This window comes from Cicer arietinum, chromosome 1 (genome assembly GCF_000331145.2).
Source record: "Cicer arietinum cultivar CDC Frontier isolate Library 1 chromosome 1, Cicar.CDCFrontier_v2.0, whole genome shotgun sequence".
Classification (NCBI taxonomy): domain Eukaryota; kingdom Viridiplantae; phylum Streptophyta; class Magnoliopsida; order Fabales; family Fabaceae; genus Cicer; species Cicer arietinum.
The window spans coordinates 47,090,071-47,112,064 of NC_021160.2; the positions used below are offsets into that span (position 1 = coordinate 47,090,071).

Below are 21,994 nucleotides of genomic sequence, written 5' to 3' on the forward strand. Positions count from 1 at the left end.
ACAATAATGGTTTTTATTTAATGAAAAGCACATCAAAAGTTGGATGATTTGTTTTTAGACAAAAATTAAATGATTCTTTAAAAAACAAATAGGGATTTTTGCAAATTAATTTGGGAGATATAACATGACCATTATGATAAACTATTTGCATTTGTTTTAAAATTTGTTGCACAATAAAATAATTTTTGACGCAATATGATAAACAACAAAGACAGAAAGGGAAAGGTAGGGTGTGGTAGGAGAGATTCAAGAGCATAAGTGTGAGACAACGATGATAATGGTTAATATTGAGTTATTGCCCATCTAGGGTAGGTTTTTTTTATTTTTTTATTCAATTAAAATATTTTAAGTTTACGTGTCAAAAATATCAATTTTTATATAATGATAATCTAAAATATTTTGTATTTTTAGTATATAAATTTAAACTCTAAATGAAAATAAAAAATATATATGTTTATTTATAAAATGATATAACTATTTTAAACAAAATATAGATATGATTAGAAAAATAAAAATAAGTATTTCATTTCAATTAGTGAAAAATTAGAAATTACAAATAGAATAAAAGTAATATTCTAAAATGAAATATATATATATATATATATATAAAGAATTATTAAAAAATTGATATATTCGAACTAAATTTTTAATTAGATACATCAATTTTTTAGCTATCATTTTTTTTATATTTGATTTTGAATGGAGTATAATATTTATAGTTTATTAAATTGAAACATTTTCTTTAATTGTTATGAAATATATATATATATATATATATATATATATTCTCTTTATTTATTTTTTATATTTTATAATTTTTTATTTATGGTAATTTTAATTTATTTGTATTTTGTTATCATATCTAATTTTTCCTTATGTATATTTGTCATTTTATAAACTCACATAGTTATTTCATATAATTTTTCTTTTTATTTTCTCTTATACCAAACTAATAAATAGTCATTTTATTTTTTATATTTTTTATCTTCTTTTCATTTTCTCCATCTTTACTCTATCAACCAAACAAAATATAAAGATTAAGGGTTTCATTCTAGTCCTAAAAACTCTATTTTATTTTATTTTTAAATTTAAAAACTAAAAATTTTATTTGGATTACTTGTTTTTAAAAATTATTTTGTAAAACTATTTTTAATATTATACTTTATTAAATTAGAAAAGCAAAACAAGTAAATGTTGTTTTACTTCTCATTTTTTCAATATTTTTAATTATCTAATAAAAAATTGTTTTAAAGTTAGATTATCAAATAAGTTTTCTCATCAACTAATTCCCACCAATACCTTACAAAATTCATCCAAAACTTGCCCTTATCCCTCATTTGGTCTTCCCATCTTTTTATGTTATTTTATGTATGTAAAATAGATAGTAAATATTATTATAAATTCACATACAATTATGAAATTCTAAATTAAAGCCTAAAGCAAGACATAAATTTAACAAATTAGTATTAATCAGTTAATAGAACTGATCCAACACATGTGAATGTCTGAAGCTAATTTTAATACGAGATTTCAAGCGAATTTTAATATGAGATCTAAAACGAATTTTCTAAATTTTAACTTGACATCATTAAAATAAATATAATTGATATCATATAATATATTTTTTTTAACTAATTTAATAGTGTTGAGATAATATTAAATTTTAAAAAAAATATATTTTTAATTTTAAAAGTATTAAAATAAAAAATCTTTTTATTAAATAAAAATTATGTTTTTTTTATAAAAATGTCACCTTACTATCTGGTAGGGGGTATGAGTTAACCAATGACTTAGATATCGCATGTGAATTAATCTCGACCCTCCCAATGCGGCTAGTGGTGGGTGTCATATTATGTCATACTTGAAAGAAGTAGATTGTAGGGTTCATGTTGAAAACAAGTAGGTAGAATAGGTTGAGAGCAATTCAGCGGTGTCTATATTTAAATTGATTTAAATAAAAATTATAAATCAAATCAAAAAAAAATTCAACCACATGATTCTTATTGAATGTTTTTTTCTTTTGTGAAAATTATGTGGATGGAATTTTGAATATTTTGTTTTCAACTAAATCGGGTCCAACTACATACATATTTTTCTAATAATAATAATAATATAATTTTATTAGGTTAAATTACGTTCTTTAACTTAATTTCAGGTAACATTTTAGTCTTTTATATTTTTTTCTCGAGTTGGTCCTTTATTTTAATTTTAAGTAACAATTTGATATTTTATGTTTTAAAATGTCAACAATGTTGTCCTTTTTTTTACAAAAATTCAAAAAAATCATCAAAATTTTAAAACAAAACCCATAAAATTCATTATCATCTTCAATAAAATACAAATTTAATCAAATTCATAACTTAAATCTTGGAATAAACTCATTTTTTCATTCTTTATTTGATGTTGTTGGAGATGAAAATATGAGTGTATTTGAATATTTGAGTTATGGATTTGATAAAAAATGTGCATTATATTGAAGATGATTATTAATTTTATGGATTTTGGTTGAAAATTTTGATAATTTTTTTGAATTTTTGTATAAAAAAAGATAACATTGTTGAAATTTTAAAACATAAAATATCAAATTGTCACTTAAAGTTAACATAAATGACCAACTCGAGAAGAAAAAAAAAGATAAATAACTAAAACGTTACTTGAAATTAAGTTAAGGGACCGCGGATGTAACTTAGTCAATTTTATTATTAGTGATAGATGTTGTATTGATCTATTTTTTGTTGATTTTTTTAATAATACTTGTTACTTTAATAAAATCTTTTTTTTTTTTAATTTCACATGTTTTTAAAATAATTAATATTTGTTAATTGTTGTTTTTCATAATATTAATTTTAATATGTTATTGTTATTTAACTATTATAATAGATTAATTTTAATACGTTAATCTTGTCTAACTTTCATATATTAATTAAACTTTCTTAATAAAATGACATGTCATAACTCTATTTTTTTTTTATGGGCTGTTCCTTAGAGATAGTTAATGCTGTTGTTGTCATGTTAGCTAATTAAGGTAAGATATGGCAAGATAGGGAGTTTATTAAAGTTGTTGCCTTACATATATTAATAAACATTTCTTAATCAAATGTCATGTCATAACTAATATTTTTTTTTAGGATTATCCAACCAAATTGATATTCAATATTGATTTTTGACAGCTATGGCTTTATAGAGGAGCAAATAATTTATTAAAAAAAATTAATTTAAAAATACATGATTTGAAAGTATATATAAAATACATTGAAATTTTATTCATAAATATTTAGTTCATTTCAAATATTTTAAATTTATTATACTAATATAATGTGTTTTAAAATTATTTAAATAAACCCTAATAGTATATCATTTAATATGAAATTTAATTGTGATAGGGCATGTAAGGAGTATGGTGACATTATAAGATATTGCGGTTGTCACGACCTGAAATTTAAATGTCGTGACCGGAGCACAAGCTATACTCTCAGCCTGACAAGCCTATCAAATAACATAATCTAACCATACTCTAACCATTAACAATTAAACAACTAAATCGTTCTCTAACCATTTCAAAAAATATATATACTTTTTCCCGAAATTTCGACAGAGTATCCCCTGTGACTTCAACATTCCCAAATTTATAAAATCCCTGTTAAATTTTCAATTCAGTTACAATTCAAAGAACATAATCTAATTGTTTAATACACTTCAAAAAAAAAATTCTAGACTCCAAAATAGCTGCAAATTACATTAGACTCGACATATTTTACAAAAAAATAGTCCTCGATCAAATAGGCCTACCAAAAAGAAATATAGTCGAGACTTGAATCAAATAATAGATTTCTACTCAATTGTCTGCGAATCTGAAAAAAATAAGCAACATAAAGGGGTAAGTCACAAAGACTTAGTGAGGAACCAACAATCACCATCAATTAGAAGGGAAATACAAAAAGGCACGAATAACTGCTTTACAATTGGGCGGCCGTTATGTTAAACAATATTACTTAAAAATCTAAAAAATTCTAAATTTAAAATATACACATATCAAGTCGTTAAACTTATAACTTAACCGTTCAGATATAAATTTTAAGAATTCAGTTAATAACGAAGCGAAATCCAAATGAACAACATTAAAATCATCATAAAAATCAAATAAGTAAAAATACAATTTTTTTAGAACCAAGAGGCGGCTTCATCTTATTGATAGCCCTTTCCTCCTAAGAGTGACATTTCCCTTAGGGGTGGCTCCATCTAACGGATAGTTCTCTCATCTCAATCCCGCAACGCATAATCACGTATCAATTAGGGAAGTTACATCTCGTTGATAACTCTCTCCTCCTACAGATGACATTTCTCATAGAGGCGGCTCCATCTAATGGGTAACTCTCCCTAATCAAAACGAGGTAACTAGGTGCACCTAACGCAATTAACGATTTAATAATTATAACAACGATTTCTCAAAACACGTATTTAAAATCACTTCATCGTAATTCATGGAAAATATATTCAATCGCCTAACAATTTAATATTTAAATACTTTAACTTATACGTAAATCAAACTAATATCATATTATATAACAACGACCATTAAATTAAATAATTGACAAAATCGAGATAAATTTCAAATGTTGTGTTTCCCAAATTTTTCAATAAATACTTTAATATAGAAAACAAGTAAAATAATAATAATAATAATAATAATAATAATAATAATAATAATAATAATAATAATAATAATAATAATAATAATAATAAGAATAATAATAATAATAATAATAGCATTATATAAAAAATATATGACGATGGTCGTCGTCAACTCACTTCTATGTAGAATCGTCTAAATTTGCTCTCCAACAACTCTCAGAGTAGCCGGTAGGATCTCAGCTAACAAATCTGAGTATAAAAAATATTTCCAAGACTTTAGAAAAATTATTCTAAAGTTTAACTAACTCTAGGAAACCCTAAAAAATCATTTAAATCTACTCTAAGCATAAAATAAGGTTTTTACTCAAAACTACATTTTTCTATATATTCATACTAGCATTGGAGTTATGCATTTACCTCATTGAGTCTCAATAAACAACTCTCAAGAGATGGGTATTCTTCTCATTCTTTAGAGGACAAACCCTAACTCAAAAATTATACCCAAGAACTTGGCACTACGCGAAAAATGGTATTTTACAACGTTTTTTTTAAGCCATTTATAGCGCTTTTTCAAAAAATTAAGCGCTGTAGTATCCAGCGTTGTAAAAAGATACAACAGCGCTCTTTAAAATTAAAAAAAAAAAAAGCGTTGTAAATCTCTTCTAAAAACGCGCTGCTTGTTGTATTAGTTTTACGGCGCTTTTTAAAAAAAGCGCTGTAATATGCATTCCTTTATTTCAATTAGATCTATTTTTGGGATTATAACAACAATCTCCTTCATAAATCGTAATATACAGTATCCGCAGTCTATGTTGTTAGTTTGACGATAGCACTATAAAATAAAACATATAAGTCAATAAATATTTGTGGATTGATTGTTAATGAAATTTTAAAGCCATACATTTCAAACCTTTATTGGAATCCATGTGATTTATTTGATTTTTGCTTCGACACTGTAGCACCCATTTGAGCTCGGAAAACTTGTAAAACACTATCAAATAAATGTGATTATTAGCATTAACAGACACATTATATATATATATAAGAAATAAATGAATAAATGAATACAATACCTGAAGAGTGCGAAGAAATACGTAGAGTTCATAAACAATATGGTTCGTAGGGACATTATGGTTCGCAATGAGAAGGATAATGAGGAGGAGAAGGACACTGAAGTGTAATGAAGTTTATGTAATAAAGAGGAAACTGAAGCGATTTACTGTTATATTTTATTTTTTAAAAGCTTATTACAGCGCTTTTTAAAAAAGCGCTATAAAAGACCTCCTTATTTTACTTTTAAAAGCTTATTACAGCGCTTTTTAAAAAAGCGCTATAAAAGACCTCCTTATTTTACTTTTAAAAGCTTATTACAGCGCTTTTTAAAAAAGCGCTATAAAAGACCTCCTTATTTTACTTTTAAAAGCTTATTACAGCGCTTTTTAAAAAAGCGCTATAAAAGACCTCCTTATTTTACTTTTAAAAGCCTATTACAACGCTTTTTTAAAGAGCGCTGTAAAAGACCTCTTTATTTTATTTTTTAAAAGTTTATTACAGCGCTTTTTTTAAAGAGCGCTGTAAAAGACCTTCTTATTTTATTTTTTAAAAGCTTATTACATCGTTTTTTTTAAAGAGCGCTGTAAAAGACCTCCTTATTTTACTTTTAAAAGCCTATTACAACGCTTTTTAAAAAAGCGCTATAAAAGACCTCCTTATTTTATTTTTTAAAAGCCTATTACAACGCTTTTTTAAAGAGCGCTGTAAAAGACCTCCTTATTTTATTTTTTGAAAGTCTATAACAGCGTTTTTTTCCAGACTTTTTAAAGCGCTTGTCCAAAAGCGCTGTAAAAGACCTCCTTATTTTTTTTAAAAAACCTTTTTACAACGTTTTTCCGAAAAGCGCTCTAATAGGTCCTTTAATTATGTGAAATCAAAGTCTTTTACAGCGCTTGTCAAAAAAGCGCTGTTGTATCCTCCATTATTTTTAAAATATCATACAACAACGCTTGTATTTAATAAGCGTTATAAAAGACGCGCTATAAAATGTCATTTTTGGCGTAGTGTGGGAAAATATGAAGAAGCTTGCTTAGGGAATGTATATCCTTTCCATGAGTTTATTGTGGCTTTAAGTGAGAGAAAGAAGAAGAAAAGAAAAGAAACAAAAATGAAAATGGGGGAGTGGGAGTGGGGTTGCCGGGAGAGAAGAAGAGGGAAAAGTGGGATGGCAAGAAAGTGGGGGAAAAGTGAGTGGAGTTGGGTTTGTTTTATTTTATTATTAATTAATTAATTATTATTATTATTATTATTATTATTATTATTATTATTATTTTAAAAAAAAAGAGAGAGACACGGACGTGTCAGCGGTTTTCTTTATAACTTAGATCAGATGATAAATGGATTAGGGTTTTAGACAAAAGATGGAAGCTTGTGATCATATCTTGCATGCTGAATTGTAGAGTATGTATCTGAGACTTATCATGAAGAGGGTTCATCTCACCTGAATGTGGAAAACAACTCAAGGTGTTTATTAAGATGATCACAATCAATTGTAATTTCAAAGGGCATGCCCCTCATGTGATTCGACATATCCAAACATTTCTTTAGAAAATTAACACATTCAATTTACTCACACTTGACGCAAAAGCAATAGATGCCCTTGCTAATTAGGTTTAACCTTAACTTATTTATTTCTTAGAACATTGTTGTTTTGAAGTTCCCTCCTAGCGAGTTTATGCAACTCTGATTTAATAATATTTTACAGAGTTTGTATACTTAAAAATGTACATTAATTCCTTAATTTTTTTTTTTTGTTCTTTGGGCCTTCTGCCCTCCTTTGTAAGAATCAATATTAAATACACTGAAATTCTAGACATAAAAATATTTTAATTTTTATATATATATATATATATATATATATAATTTTCTAATAAAATAAACATATAGAAATATATAAATCTCGTGCAAGACATTAATTATTAAGCTATTATTTAATTAAAAATCTTTTCATGTTTCTTCATTCTTCTCTCCCTATTTAAATCAAACACGGTATATATTAAACATGCTTTAAAAAAGAACAGGCCCATCTTTCTTTAGGATGACTTATAAGATGAAGTACCACAAATCACAGAATATATTTCAAATTCTCTTAAAAACGGAATAAATTGATTAGTAGTATCATTTTAACTAAAATACTTTTTCTTTTCCCTATTTTTCTTTAAAATGGTTAACCATTGAAGCAATTATCATAACCTGCATTTTTATTAGTTAGTTTGAGAAGACAAAATATATTATGCAACTCTAATTATTTTTGAACTTGCCAATCTAGACAAAAAAAGTGAATAAGTTTAATTGAAGCTATTGAATTTCTTACCATTTTAAATTCCCTAAAATTCTCAATTTTATCATTAATAACACAATTTATAAGCAGTGTGATGCAAATTATCATTACATATTTAAATATTATAAATTAATAAAATATAATAAAAGAGTTAAAAAAGTAATAAAATACTTTTTTCTTAAATTCATCAGATAATATTAAATAAATAATTTAAAATTTAAAAAAGAATTATAAATAATAAAATAATTCTATTTCATTTATTAAATAAGTTAAACAAACAAATGATATATATTTTGCTAATTTATGCGAACTTATTTTTTAGTCGACGTAAAATAGCAATATGCTCTTTTTTATTTTAGACAAAAAAATCCAACTATCTGTTTAGAAAATTATATCAACGAGAGGTAAAAATGTAATTTATATATCTTTTAATTTAGTTTCTTTTCTTATCATGTAAAATAAAATTTATAAAAAATTATCCTTTAATTTTACTTATTTAAAATAGTAAATAAGATTTTCTTTGTTCAAATAAAAATATGTGTGTGTTGTTAATTTGCACCTAGATGTAGATTAACAACCTTAGCCTCTTTTAAACATTAATAAACAAAATTAAACTTACAAAACTATCCTTCAAGAATTGATTTATTTTTTGTTGTCAAAATGAAAAGGTGTAGGTTGTTAATTTACACCTTTATAAAAAGAAGTGGATGTAAATTATATATACTATGTAATTGAAAAAACTACCTTGGTAAAAAAATTATATTTATTTAATTTTTTTTTAATTTTAAAAATTTAAATATTAATTTACTAAATTATATAAAATGAAAAACTACCCTTGTGATAAAATCATACATATATTTTTTAAAATCAATTATTAATATTTTTTTAAAAATTTAATATCAAATTCTTTTATTTTCTAAATTTTATATATTATATAAGAGTAAAAAAGTAAATGGTTGTTATTATCATATCTTACTGATTTTAAACTCTACTTATATTTGAAATAAAATTTATAATTAAAGATACAAAATACGAAAATATTTATTATTAACTTATTATATTTTATTAGTTTATTAAATACTGAATTGATACAAAATATGAAGTCTATATTTTGTCTTCCGCCAACAAACCATAGAAAATATATTGCAGCAGTGTCAATCTACCACCTACATAGCTAAGTCACAAAAACAGACTATTGTAGAATGTTTGGGTATGCAAGAAATGTTGAAGAGAGAAATTGAAAAGAGGATAAATGAGTCTATTTGATTGACAAGAGAAATAGGGGGGCGACAAATATTTTGTATGGGATCCACACAAATTTTAATATAGACATCAAATTATATGAACGCTTAATCTTAGTTGTTTATGAGATATTGGTAATTCAGATTTACACAATAACAATCATTTTAAAAATGATTCCGACCATTAATTTGATATAGGACGCTTGACATTAAAATTTGTGTAGCTTGGTTCCTATACCAAATCCAAATCATAGGTTATATTCCTATTACTCATTTCATTCCTAATTATAAGGTATTTTTTCACTTTCTTCCCTTACTATAAAACTATTTTCAAAATTCCACGTGGATTAATTATTTTTTTTATAGAAATGTCGCTATTTAATTTATTATTGAGATATATAATTTTTTTTAATATCAATAATTATAGAAGTAAATATATACCACTATCACACATTTGTGACAAAATTATTACTCCAACTATTTTTCTAAATTTTGTTGCAGAGTCTTTGAGTATATAAGCTGCAAAAGCATCTCTAACACTGCAGTCTTCCTAGCTATGATATATCTTTTATTAGTAGAAGGTCATGTTGATCTTAGCTAGTAACATATTTTGAAATTGAAATTATTGATGAGATAATCTAAGCTCTAATTTATATTACATTATATTATATTTTTTGAAAAAAGATTTCTGTAAGCAAAGCATAAAACTTATGCACCAAACCCTTTTATATAAAAGTGAAAGATTCAAATAGACTCAAACTCTTAACAATGAAAGACAGCTTATGCTTTGCACCAGAATCAAAGTAAACCAAATATATGAGAGAATAACAAAAAGTTTCAAAAGCTTCACTGCCACAGTTTGTAAAGTTTGCATGCATCTGATACCTACAAAAACCCCTAATGATGGTCCAACTTATTGCATCACTCTATCTTCTAACATTTCCAGCATTTTGGTTGCAATAGTCCTTTCCTCATTGATCCTTTTCCAATGGCTAGTATTATTTTAAGGTCTAATGAAGTAGTTCATGCTTTTGTCTTGTTATGTCTCTTGGTGTTGATGCACAAAGGTGATGCCTATGAATTTGTAGTTGGAGGACAAAAGGGATGGAGTGTTCCAAGTGACCCTAATGGCAACCCTTATAATCAATGGGCAGAAAAGAGCAGATTTCAAGTAGGAGACTCCCTAGGTGAGTTATCCTACATTTTATTTCATTGTTTTTATCAAAGGCAGGGGAAAAATGGAACATTTTTAACTAGTTTTAAAACTATTAGTTTTACTTGAATTTATATAGTTTAATTATTTGTTAGAACCATATATAGTGGTGTTACTACTATCTTTAGTAAATAAAATGATACAATCATTCATGAAAAGAAAAAAAAAATCATTTGTTGATATAAAAGAATTGTGCACTAATATTTCAATTTACACATATGCCGATTGCAGTGTTCAATTACCATTCAGGTCAAGACTCAGTAATTCAAGTAAATAGCCAACAAGACTATGATAGTTGCAACACTGATGCATCTTCTGATAAATTCTCTGATGGCCACACAGTAATAAAACTCAGTCAATCAGGGCCTCATTTCTTCATTAGTGGAAACAAAAATAGCTGTCTCAAGAATGAGAAGCTATTGGTGATTGTGCTTTCTGACAGAACCAACAGAAACTCAAACACCAACCAAACAACAACTTCACCTTCTCCTTCTCCTTCTCCTTCTGTTTCTGTTTTTGTTTCTCCTTCTCCTTCTCCTTTATCTTCACATTCATCAGATGCATTAGCTCCTTCACTACCACCTTCTCAGCTAGAAGGTTCATCCCCACCACCTCCTCAGATAGAGGGTTCATCTCCACCACCAGTGACTGAGGTAACAAATCCAACTCCAACTCCAGCTCCTGTTACAGAACCTCCTCCTCCTAATGCTGCTTCTTCAATCTTGGTCAGCTTTGTTGGTTCTGTTGGAGCACTCATGGTTTCAGCTCTGGTTGTTTCCAAGTAAAAAGTATGAGTGGTTGAGTATAATTTATATATATTTTTTCTTTAAATTCTTTTTAGTTTTTTACTTCTCATGGATTTCTATACTATTGAGTTGGGACTTTGGTCTAAAGTTGAGGCACTGTCTGATATTTGGTTGTGACAACTGAGAAATAAGCTGGGAATATATAGTTATGTACCCTTTTGTGTGCTTCTTACCTGATGGTGTAAGAATACTCAATAAGTTGAACATGAAATAAATAAAGCCATTTTATGCAGGAATGGTAGAGTGGGTGAATATGCCAGATGTTATTTGTTTATTTTCCTTCTTTATCATAGTTTTTAAAAAAATGGTTATGCTAAAAGCAGTAGAAAAGTAATAATCAAGTCAGAAAAAAACCACAGCTGATATAACTGACCATAGATACAAATTAAATTTTTAAAGTAAATGTTTATCTATCAAAATATGACTAATTAATTTATACTATATCATTCTTTTAAATATAGCTTATAAGTTATACCTATAAATTGTTTTTTAAGTTATGGTAAACTTCTTATGATAACTTATATAAAGTTTTTCCTTTTCCAATACACCCAAAATCTTCCTTTTCCAATACACCCAAAATCTATTTTCACACGCAAAAAAGAAGTTGATTTTCAACGTGTATATCCAAACACCAACAGCCTATTATTGAATGTAAGTATTTATGATATAAAATGTCACATAAAATGTGATTATTGTATAAGCTCTTAATTACTCTATTTACCAAAATGCTACCAAGAACAAAAATTTAGTGGTGCTCGCAATCCATTTCATAATCATTAAACCGAATGAAAAGAAAAACACTTTCTTGTCAGAAAAGAAAAACACTACATTTTTATGCTTTATATATAGTGTATCTATAGATAAAAATCTGCCGAAAGACCTCCTCATTGAAGTAGGTATAGTTAATCAAAAGCCCTACCCTAGAAAAAATCTGCAACTATCTATCAAAAATTTTTGCCCAGCTCAACTTTTTTCATTAGCCTAATAGTATTGTGCAAAATGGATTCCGTAATTCCAGCTACCTGAAACCATAGGGAAGACTAATCAACAAAACAATTAGTGAACAATACAAGTATATAGAGCCACAGTATCTGAGATACATACCGTGAAAACACCCCCAATAATAGCACAGACATTTGTAATAAAATGCGAAAAAGACTTCTGGTTTTCTGTTATCAAGACCTGCTCACAACACAGAGTCAATTAACAAGAAATTAAAAAGAAAGTAGAAACTCATTGAAGCTGATAATCTCCAATATGCATACCTGCATAGGGGAGAGTTCAAGATGGAACTTAGCAACAGGAATGTGTAAACTGTGTGACACACTGCTGTGCGCTGTGTACTCGTACTCCTCAACTAATTTATAATCTTTTCTGGTAATCACTTCGGTTTTAACTATCTGAAGGTAATGCTCCATCTGCACACACAGAAGTCAGATTAATGTGCAATACTTTGACAGCAATAAATCTGCAAGCATTGGAGATGCTCATCTTTCTGTAGTTATCAGCATCCATACATAAAAGACATTAACCATGATCAAAGCCATGCAATGATAACAGAGATTGTATTAGTTAGTGAGAAGTTGTGTTATCTCCAGGGGCTGAACGACCTCCAGGGGCTCTGCTTATTGTCTTTTAAAATTTATATATGTTTTATTATATATATTTTATGTTTAATCCACACAAAGTTTTATGAAACAAGCAACAAAAATACCATATAATCCATTTTAATTTTAATTGTTAAATTCAAGTATGGAGCCCATGTTTTTTTTTTTGAAAGCACCTGTGCTCTTTTCCTTAATTTTCCTTGCACTCATATAATATTAATATATAATTTATTTTTTTTCAATATTTCATATTATGTTACTAAAAAAAAATCATAATATATTAAATAAAGAATATTTATTTAGGATATTATTAATACCAAATTTAAATTAATTTATATGAAATAATTTAAGTTTGCACTTTTCTCATAAATTAAAGTATTTATACATATTATTTGGGCCCTCTAGACTCAAAAGTCTGGCTCCGTCCCTGATCATCTCAGAGGACATTAACACCTAAAGAGTGCAACACAAACATATTTAGTTCAACAAGCTTGCATATTTTAAATAGTGCAACTAAAGATTAAGAGTATTGAAGCCTGAAGAATAAGGGAGGTCTTTTAATGATGTAACTTCCACATGCATAGGGAGCAAAGCTTTTAGTTCCTAAGATTGTTACTGTTGAAGGGACTCTAATGTATCAAAATTATTTTCCAAATGAATTAACACTAGAGGATAAGGGGGAAGGGCCAATCTTGTCCTACAAAGGTGTTGGAGTGGCATGTGGTATCAATTTCAAAGAAAGATTTAGAGGACAATTATAACCTCCAAAAATAAATAAAGCATCTCTGGCCATGTATATTGATGCTATCTATTGCATCTGGCTCTTGCAGATGCCGGTCAATACAATCTGCCATTAACAATAAATCTTCCTGATGCCAACCATAAAACTTCAAAAGCTCAAATAAAAAAAGTTACTAAATTAGGAAATTTTATGCAAAATGTTAACTTACAGTAATATTTGCTCCTAAATCATCTGTGTTGATGAATGACAGACCATTCAGCCTGTCATGGCTGCTACCAACATAAGGTATCAAGCGCTGGACATCACTCATAACCTGAGGTGACACCATCCTTCCAAAAGATAAATGGTGTATGACATGTGACATGTTCATTTGAGAAGCATCAAAGGAATGGGCATCAGATCTAGCTGAGACCACCAAGTTTCCAGGAACCTGCAGAGTGCAAAATAGCTTACATTTCAGCATAATATTTAAAATACAGAAAGAAAGAAAAAGAATAGGAGGTCATATGCCTTATTTCATTTACTTCTGCTGTTATATTATTGATAACTGATGCTTCTATTAAAATTCAAAAGACATTTTAAAAACAAGAGCAATGTAAAGAATCTTGGTTCATCCTCACATTTGACAATTAGGAAGTTTTTCCACATTACGCTAGAAGGCTACTTTTATGCCTATTGGTGTTTACCTTCTTGACACGTACATATCCTTCAATTCTACAACCCCCAGCTGATGGTGCTGGTCTTTTAGCATTCTCTGTAACATTTGATTTATCATCCAAAGCTAGCTTCTGAGCCTCTGCAGGGAGAGACGCCACTAAATTCTCCATTGTCTGCAGTGGAGACATTTCATATCACGTAAGTTGCACACTAATGATAAATAGTGATGTTCAATTACATTTAAAGGCATAAACACTTCAAAGTAAAGTTGATTCAAATCATACTAATTTAAATTAAAATTAATTTGTACCTTAACAAGGCTATCTGTATCACGATCTCCATAATAGGACTCGTGATCATGATTTCCATGGTCATTTCTGAAATAGGATAAAGATTAAAAAAACTAGATATATTCAAAAATCCAAAACTCTAGAAACCCAATCACAGGTGATACAATATTCAGGATGGAACATATACAAAAACTATCCAGATACTAATCACATAGGTTTTACCAAAATATGAATTTATACTAATAATTACAAGGGAGAACCACATATTGAAATAGAATTGATTTAGCCTATCAAATTGATTCATCGGCAAGTTCGTAGAGGAGGAGTAATAAAACAGCCCAAAGTCATCTTTCGATACGACTACAGAGGTTAGAGTAATTCACATCCCATATATTTGGTTCAATATTAAGCTGATCTACCTATAGCACTTGTATCCTTACATCCTCCGACTGTCTCTGCCACAACCTTTGGGCTTTGATCACTACTCCCATTCTAGACACGATTTTGATGACCATTCCCATAATTTTTTTGAAAGGAAAAAAGAACTTATATCATTCTTGTGGGAAAATGTAATATATTTAAGCAAATAAAAAAGTACATAATATCCAAAAAAGCACAAGCAGGTGAGTAGGTATTGATTCTTTCCCACATAAAAAATATTTTTCATTGTTACCTGACATCACTTCCTCTACGAAAGATACGAATCGATGGATACCCCTGTATGTGATGCCTGGATATTGGTAATGAGATACAAAAAAATAGTGCAATAAGCACATATGGTAAATGATAAGAAAAAAATAGAAAAATTAGCAAGTGATAAAAAGAAAATATCAAATTACAATGAAGAACATGCACTTCAAATAATGCTCAACTTACGATTAAAGCTAATCTCCATCTTCACAGTAAGCTAAGAAAATCAATGAACCTATATCATGAAATCTACTTGTTACAAAGCATAGGGGCATTTACTTTGTGAAAACATTTTCTGTTTTTATTTCTTAAAATTTGTGTTCATTTTACTTTTGTTAATAAGGAGGTAAGAGATTTTTAAAGTGAACAATTGTCTACAATTCTAGAAACAATGAAAATGTCAGCTGTTTCAATTTATGTCTTTCCTAATTTTTGGTGTCAGCACTCTGTTTGTATGAGGTGATGGAAAAGGGAATTATTTTGGAGGAATAAAAAGAGTTGAGATTAAATCACATTGCCTTGCTTGAAAATCAAAAGGAATGTACGAGTAATGAAAATAAACTGAGAATATATAAACTAAATTTCATCAAAATCAACCTCTCTGCAGGTGGATTGAAAAGTTAATGGAGAAAGATTTAACAACTGAGAATTTGGCATACTACAATTACAAATTTTGCTATGGTTATAATGAAGAATGATCATGAACTTCTTGTTATTTTTACAAAAACTATAAGAAAAATAGGCACCTCCGGCACAAGTCTCCTTCTTGAGTGCAATCTACCTTCCCCATAAGTAATCGACCATCCATTTCCGGATCATATCTAAATAAAAATGCAATTGTACATACAAGGCACTGAATTAGTAAAGTGATGTCAAGTTAAAGAGATGAAAGGGTAGAATTTCCAAAGCGTGGTTTCTAGGAAGTGAGAAAAACATTGCAAAATGAAGAGTACCTCTCTCTCATTATTTTAGCCGCCTTCTCCCATGAAGGTCTCTGAAAGGAAAGAGATAAAAGTGATATACAAATAACCACCTTCAGTCATTATACATAAGAGAGTGAAAGGAAAGATATAAGAGTAATACATAAATAAGGTTTGATGAATGCTAAACATTTATGCCACGATTCTAGCAAATCAGGGGAGCCCAGTTTTAGATCTAGAGATACAAAAAAAATTAGTTAAACAAAATTATCTCATTGTCACTCACTAAGATATCTCCTTTGTTGTTACCTCGATAAGTCTATTTCTTAACTCGCTTTGTGAAGAACATCGGGATATCATAATTCACATCTTGAAGTATATTCAATTAAATCAACTCTAGGAAAAGGTCTATATGAAGATAAGGATACTCATGTTATGGAATATTTAGATGTTGAATGGGCAAGCTCTCCTATTGATAGGAAATCTACTTCCAGGTATTGTATATTCATTGGAAGAAAAGAAACCTTATCACTCTAAAAAGAAATAAAAGTGATATTGTTGCAAGGTGATGTGCAGAAACAAATTATGAATCTAAGGGTCATGACATCGGCTACTTGTGTGTGCTCATTTGGCTCAACTAGTTACTTAACGAGAATAGTTTTGGAGAGGTTACATGGATAACACTCTGTGATAATCAAGTTGCCCTGCAAATTGCCACAAACCCAGTATTTCACGGGAGTACCAAACACATTCATTGAGACAAACGCCATTTCATTAGAGAAAAAATTGATTTTATTTGGAGACACCACCACTAGCTTTATTAGTTCAAATAATCAATTGATAAATATTGTCAGTAAGTAATTGTGGGGTCCTTGTACAAGCTACATTTGAAACAACCTTGGAGCATATGATCTATATGGTAAGTAAGGTAATGGTAATCTTTGTATTTATTGTAACTCAGTGTGTATATAAAATATATAACAGAGCTCTGATGTGTAATACACCGATTTCATCATATAACTTTTGTTTCTATTATCTTTCAAATTCACTTTTTCTATTAAAAAATATACAATAAAGTTATCAAGTAATGTCAAAATTTCTTTCTGTATATATCTAAACAAATTATTTGGCTTTCAGTCATTAAAATCCTACATTATCTCATTAAAATTCATTACCTAAAACGCACAAAAGGAATAAGAAATTATTGATAGTAGAAAAAGATAAGTAAATGTAACTGGACAACAGTAAGGATATCAGCAACGTTATTTATTAAAGTGGGGAGAAAGAGAGAAATGAAGATGAAATAATTACCAAGCGTTGACTCCAGTAACACCAAGGAGCATAAAAATTTACAGCAGTAATTGGAAATCTGCCAAAAGATCATTCAAAACAGTGTAATGAAGTTTAACTATAGTGCAATTTGAGAAAAGAAGGGAAAAGAACTCTTCAACTCTCTCACAACTGAAACTCATAAAAATCAAATGAATGAAATGAACTACATGATTGGCCCACTTACTGATGAGCATATTTATCGAAATTGTCTGATGTGAATACAAAAGCACCTTCAAGGGATTCTTCATCCACTTTATCATCATGCTTAATGACGTTGGTAGCTGGGCCTGAATGAAATTCAGACCCAGTGGGTCTTAAATCTGAATCAATAGAAAACTTGCGAACTGTTTTTGTAAGATTCAGCCTGTTCTGAAATCAAGAAGTCACAAATTAAGAGGTAAAATAGGTTACAAAATCATAAAATGCATGAGGAAATGAAGATTTTGTCATTTTGAATATAAAGAATAGTGCATGAATGAAGCACAGAATCCATATCAAATACTTCGAATATTTCAATGCCTTGGCCTCACACTTCACAGGCAAAATATATCAAGGATGTGTACAGAACTTTTAAAGTCCATTAATGAATAACTGTTCCCAAGACTAGAAGTAGGTAGCTTAAGGAAACAAAATATAAATTTCCAGGAGAACCAATAAACAGCACTTTCTAGTGGTTACCTGCATTACAGTCAATGCATGGACGAAAAGACTCATTCAACAATTTAAAAAACCTAAGTGAGCAAAATTTCTTAAGCAAAAGTACAAATATATATATTGCTAGAGATGATCAGATGGTACAAATGGAATAATTGAAACTTACTGTTCCCAGCACATCGCTCACATCAACCGAAGCAAACTCACATGAGAGTGCAGGAAAACTACAAGATAAGTAGAAGCCATCAGCAAGAAACAACTGAGAGCTTATAAATAGCCAAAAGTTGATTGAACATAGTCAAATACTAAATCTAGCTACAGTATCTACATGAATTGATCAAGGAATTGAAACTCTTAGAAAATAATTATGAAAAATGAGAAATAACAAATATCGCATTGGCAATCCTGGAATGGATTTTATGTCAACTTCATAAATCATCACAATACATAAAATAAAAATCAGGTTTTTCAGTGTTTTAACATCCTATCCACCCCCAGTTGAAACAACCCTGAAAGGAAGAAAGAAGATACTTATATTAACATCATTAATACTGAAAAGTTAAGTTTTAAGTTTTAACCACTTTCCTGAAGACAATAATTTCTGTCAAATAAGAAGTCTTATAACCATTTTCGTCAACATGTTAACCAAGATTTCAGTGAACAACTTATCACACTTAAGCAGGTACTCCTTATAATTTATCTAATAGAGTTATGCATTCACAATAACAGCCATAACTCACAAATATTACATAGCCCAAGTTCTTTGTACTATGCCAAGCTCATTTTAAGAGAACATGATACCACAAATAACTTGTATATACAACCACATGCAGGCGCCTTAGGGTGTGTACTGGTGGAGGGTTTTGGAGGGAAAAGAAATGAAGGGTAAGATTTTTATTTCTAAACTAAGAGAGAGGGGTACAAAGTATTTATAAAAATGGACAAGGGATTAAGATATTAGGTTTCATTCTAAAAACTAAAAAATTATAGAGTATTTACTTGAAATTAAATACTTATCCTGTTATTCCATGCTTTCCTTTCTCTCCAAAACCCTCTCTCACACACATATCATTAGAGAAACATCCTATTCATATTCAAATAGAGATCGAAACTACCTATTTAGACTTTTACCTGACATTGAAATCTATACGTAAAAAGTCCCCATCAGAACTCTTGTCAATAATCACAGATGTAGAGGTGCTGACAGATAAATATTCATTAAGTTCCTGCAACAAGTTTGCGTGACATATATGATACTTGACAACTAATTATGCAATAAACGTTGACAAAACTAAATTGAGGCATAAACAGTATATATCAACCCACGGCACATGCATACATGATATGTGAAGGGTTGAAATGGCATAAACATAGGAGTAAAACAGAAGTGGTAAAAGCTTCTGACCATTCCAAATAAAAACACCATGAAGAGAGCTGCCATTATGGATAACCCTGCTCCAGATAATGATGCCTCCGTTAAATCTCTCGGGATTTTTCTGTTGACATAAGATATAACCCTGTTAGAGACTTATCCATCCATAAAAAAGATAATATCACATTCGCATTCCCAAATCCACCTTTATTTATTAAATTTGCTTGGGTGACTTATTGCCTTATTCCATTCTCCCCCAAAGAATGAGATATTATACATTTGAGTCCTTACACATATCTTTCATTTTAACTAGGCATATCCTCCTTGCGGTCTCAAACATCTTCTCTGTTTTTAATCTATATTTTCCCAGAATCCAGCTGAATTTAAAAATAGAAAAAAGTAAAAATGACATGGCGTATTCCCTATTAAATATTGAAATTTAAATTGCTTCTACCGAATACTGAGCGCAGACCACATATACCTCCCATTTATCTAAATTGTGGCTGCAATATAAAGATTTTAGAGGTCTACGCAAAAAAATGTCAATAACAATTGTGACCACATTTGTACGAATTTTTCTGCACATAAAAATTCGCAGCGAAACCGCAACCACAATTAAGAACTATGATACCACCATTCCTTTGACAATTCTAAATTTGATCAGCTGCAAATTATGATTTTCAATTGCAGTCTGTAAACGTAATTGCAGCTGCAATATTACGGATTTTGAAGTCTCTCTAACGACATTGCAATTGCAATTTAAGCCGCATCGAGGCATTTGCACGTAATGTAAAAGTTTGCAACTTAATCACAGTTCACGATTTAAAACCAAGTAAAAAAATTTGGACACTTTCAATATATAAGGAAATGTCACATTATTATACTAAGTCATTCGACTTCCATTAAATAAAATTAATAGATTATTAAATAAATGGTAGCACATGTTTACCGATCGTATAAAATGAGTTTATAGTGTCAGTAAATAAATATCAAATCCTTCGTATACAAATATTTTTGTCCTCAGCGTTAATCATTATCCACGGGGCTTAACGATAAATACAAAAACCTTTAAGCCAAAAGCAAAGATCAAAACAAAATAAATTACAGGCACATCGAAACATGCAAATGCTACCAAGACAATGTATAGGGTTAAGAATAACCAGCGACGCACGAAATGCAATTTGTAAAAATACGTTTATGATCAAATTAACAGCATCGAAACTGAAGATTCACATAAGAATACGCGACTCGGTGCATTTTTCACGTAGATAGAAAGAACGAATAAAATGATCGATAAACGCCAAAATGCACAAATGCGGAAGAAAGTGATAATGCTGATGATGAAGAGAGTGAGATTTGATTATGACCTGTAAAAATCGACGGATTTGAGTCTGCTTGCAGTAATCATGGCTGCGAGAAAGTGATATCAATTTCACGAGAAAATGAAAATGAGAGAGAGAATAAGAAAGCTCAAATCTCAAGGAAGATTGAGATTTGAGTGGTGAAATAATGTGAACGTGAATGTAACGGTGATTGATAGATCGAATGAGAAGAAAGAGCTTTTCTTCAACTGTTAGCGTTTTCGTGAGTATGCATTATTCAGCTCTCACTCATCTCATGCTTTCTCTTTCCGTATGCACTAACGTACTTAATTTATTTATATTTATTGTTAATATTAATAATTTATTTTTTGCTTTGATTAAAATATTAATAAATTATTGGATTGCGTCCGTTTGTCAAATATTAAAATATTTTTAGTTTTTTTCTTATGTTTTGTTTGTGTTTGTTTATAGTTTATCCTATTGTCTAATTTCTCGAACCATTAAATGAATTGTTAAAAGTTATACGTTCATGTTGTTATAGATATATTTGATTTGATCCCTAGATACTACTCACTGAATTTGTGATTTAGAATCCATTTTTAAAATTAAAATAATAGTGAATGATTTGATTAAGATTAAACAGTTGAGATCATGTAATTATATAAATATATATATATTTTTTTATATTCAAATGCTAAATTTAAATTCGAGATTAATGAAATAATTAGAAGATTAATATCTCATCCAAGCATTATTGGATGTTTCATTTTTTTAAAATGATTATATTAGTTTTTTTAAAATTTATTATAAATCAAAACGAAGTACAACAAAAAGATGCATCTATATAATTAACTTTTTTTGCTAATACTTGTAGATTATATAGATCACTTTATGTAATAGACAAACTATTTTTACAAGTCTTCTTTACTCATATCCAAATCGCTTAACGAGAGCTATTACAAGTTTTTTATCTTACAATTAATTTTTAACCTATAACATTTTCTTTTACTCAATCTCATCTTTACTAGAGTTTACTTTTTTTTAACTATTCATCACCCAACATATTCACAAGTATAGGTCTTAGTATGGCTGTACACACAAAAATCAATTTACGATGCCATGGGTTTTTTTCAGATACATAGCACACTCGAAGCATTTGTTCATTTCCATTGATTAGATTTA

The 21,994-nt window shown here is 28.8% G+C and overlaps 2 protein-coding genes across 6 annotated transcripts; one reads left to right on the top strand and one right to left on the bottom strand.

The window, feature by feature from the left end:
- The first annotated feature begins 10,089 nt into the window (after positions 1 to 10,089).
- Positions 10,090 to 11,458, top strand: LOC101508387 (early nodulin-16-like). The gene is made up of 2 exons (XM_004487538.3): positions 10,090 to 10,394; positions 10,652 to 11,458. Exons 1-2 carry the CDS (start codon positions 10,196 to 10,198, stop codon positions 11,203 to 11,205), a joined length of 753 nt encoding a protein of 250 aa, XP_004487595.1. The 5' UTR covers positions 10,090 to 10,195; the 3' UTR covers positions 11,206 to 11,458.
- Positions 11,459 to 11,955: 497 nt separating this feature from the next.
- On the bottom strand, positions 11,956 to 21,022 carry LOC101507634 (protein disulfide-isomerase 5-4). 5 transcript variants are annotated; one of them, XM_073365535.1, is made up of 15 exons: positions 20,858 to 21,022; positions 19,458 to 19,614; positions 19,250 to 19,344; positions 18,285 to 18,342; positions 17,649 to 17,833; positions 17,444 to 17,501; positions 16,166 to 16,206; positions 15,959 to 16,033; positions 15,196 to 15,252; positions 14,543 to 14,609; positions 14,262 to 14,405; positions 13,784 to 14,005; positions 12,492 to 12,644; positions 12,331 to 12,408; positions 11,956 to 12,248 (listed from the first exon to the last, which is right to left on the bottom strand). In XM_073365535.1, exons 1-15 carry the CDS (start codon positions 20,896 to 20,898, stop codon positions 12,171 to 12,173), a joined length of 1,509 nt encoding a protein of 502 aa, XP_073221636.1. In that variant the 5' UTR covers positions 20,899 to 21,022; the 3' UTR covers positions 11,956 to 12,170. The 5 variants fall into 5 exon arrangements, with proteins under 5 accessions (XP_073221636.1, XP_004487592.1, XP_073221639.1 ...); XM_004487535.4 differs by having other exon boundaries at positions 19,524 to 19,614; positions 20,858 to 21,007; XM_073365538.1 differs by lacking the exon at positions 20,858 to 21,022 and adding an exon at positions 19,696 to 19,843.
- Positions 21,023 to 21,994: the final 972 nt, after the last annotated feature.

Coding starts and splice junctions, on each gene's coding strand:
- LOC101508387 (XM_004487538.3), top strand. CDS start 10,196: ATGGCTAGTATTATTTTAAGGTCTAATGAAGTAGTTCATGCTTTTGTC. Junction 10,395..10,651: donor TCAAGTAGGAGACTCCCTAG/GTGAGTTATCCT, acceptor TGCCGATTGCAG/TGTTCAATTACCATTCAGGT.
- LOC101507634 (XM_073365535.1), bottom strand. CDS start 20,898: ATGATTACTGCAAGCAGACTCAAATCCGTCGATTTTTACAG. Junction 17,834..18,284: donor TGAGCGATGTGCTGGGAACA/GTAAGTTTCAAT, acceptor TCTTGATTTCAG/AACAGGCTGAATCTTACAAA. Junction 12,409..12,491: donor TTGAACTCTCCCCTATGCAG/GTATGCATATTG, acceptor TGTTGTGAGCAG/GTCTTGATAACAGAAAACCA.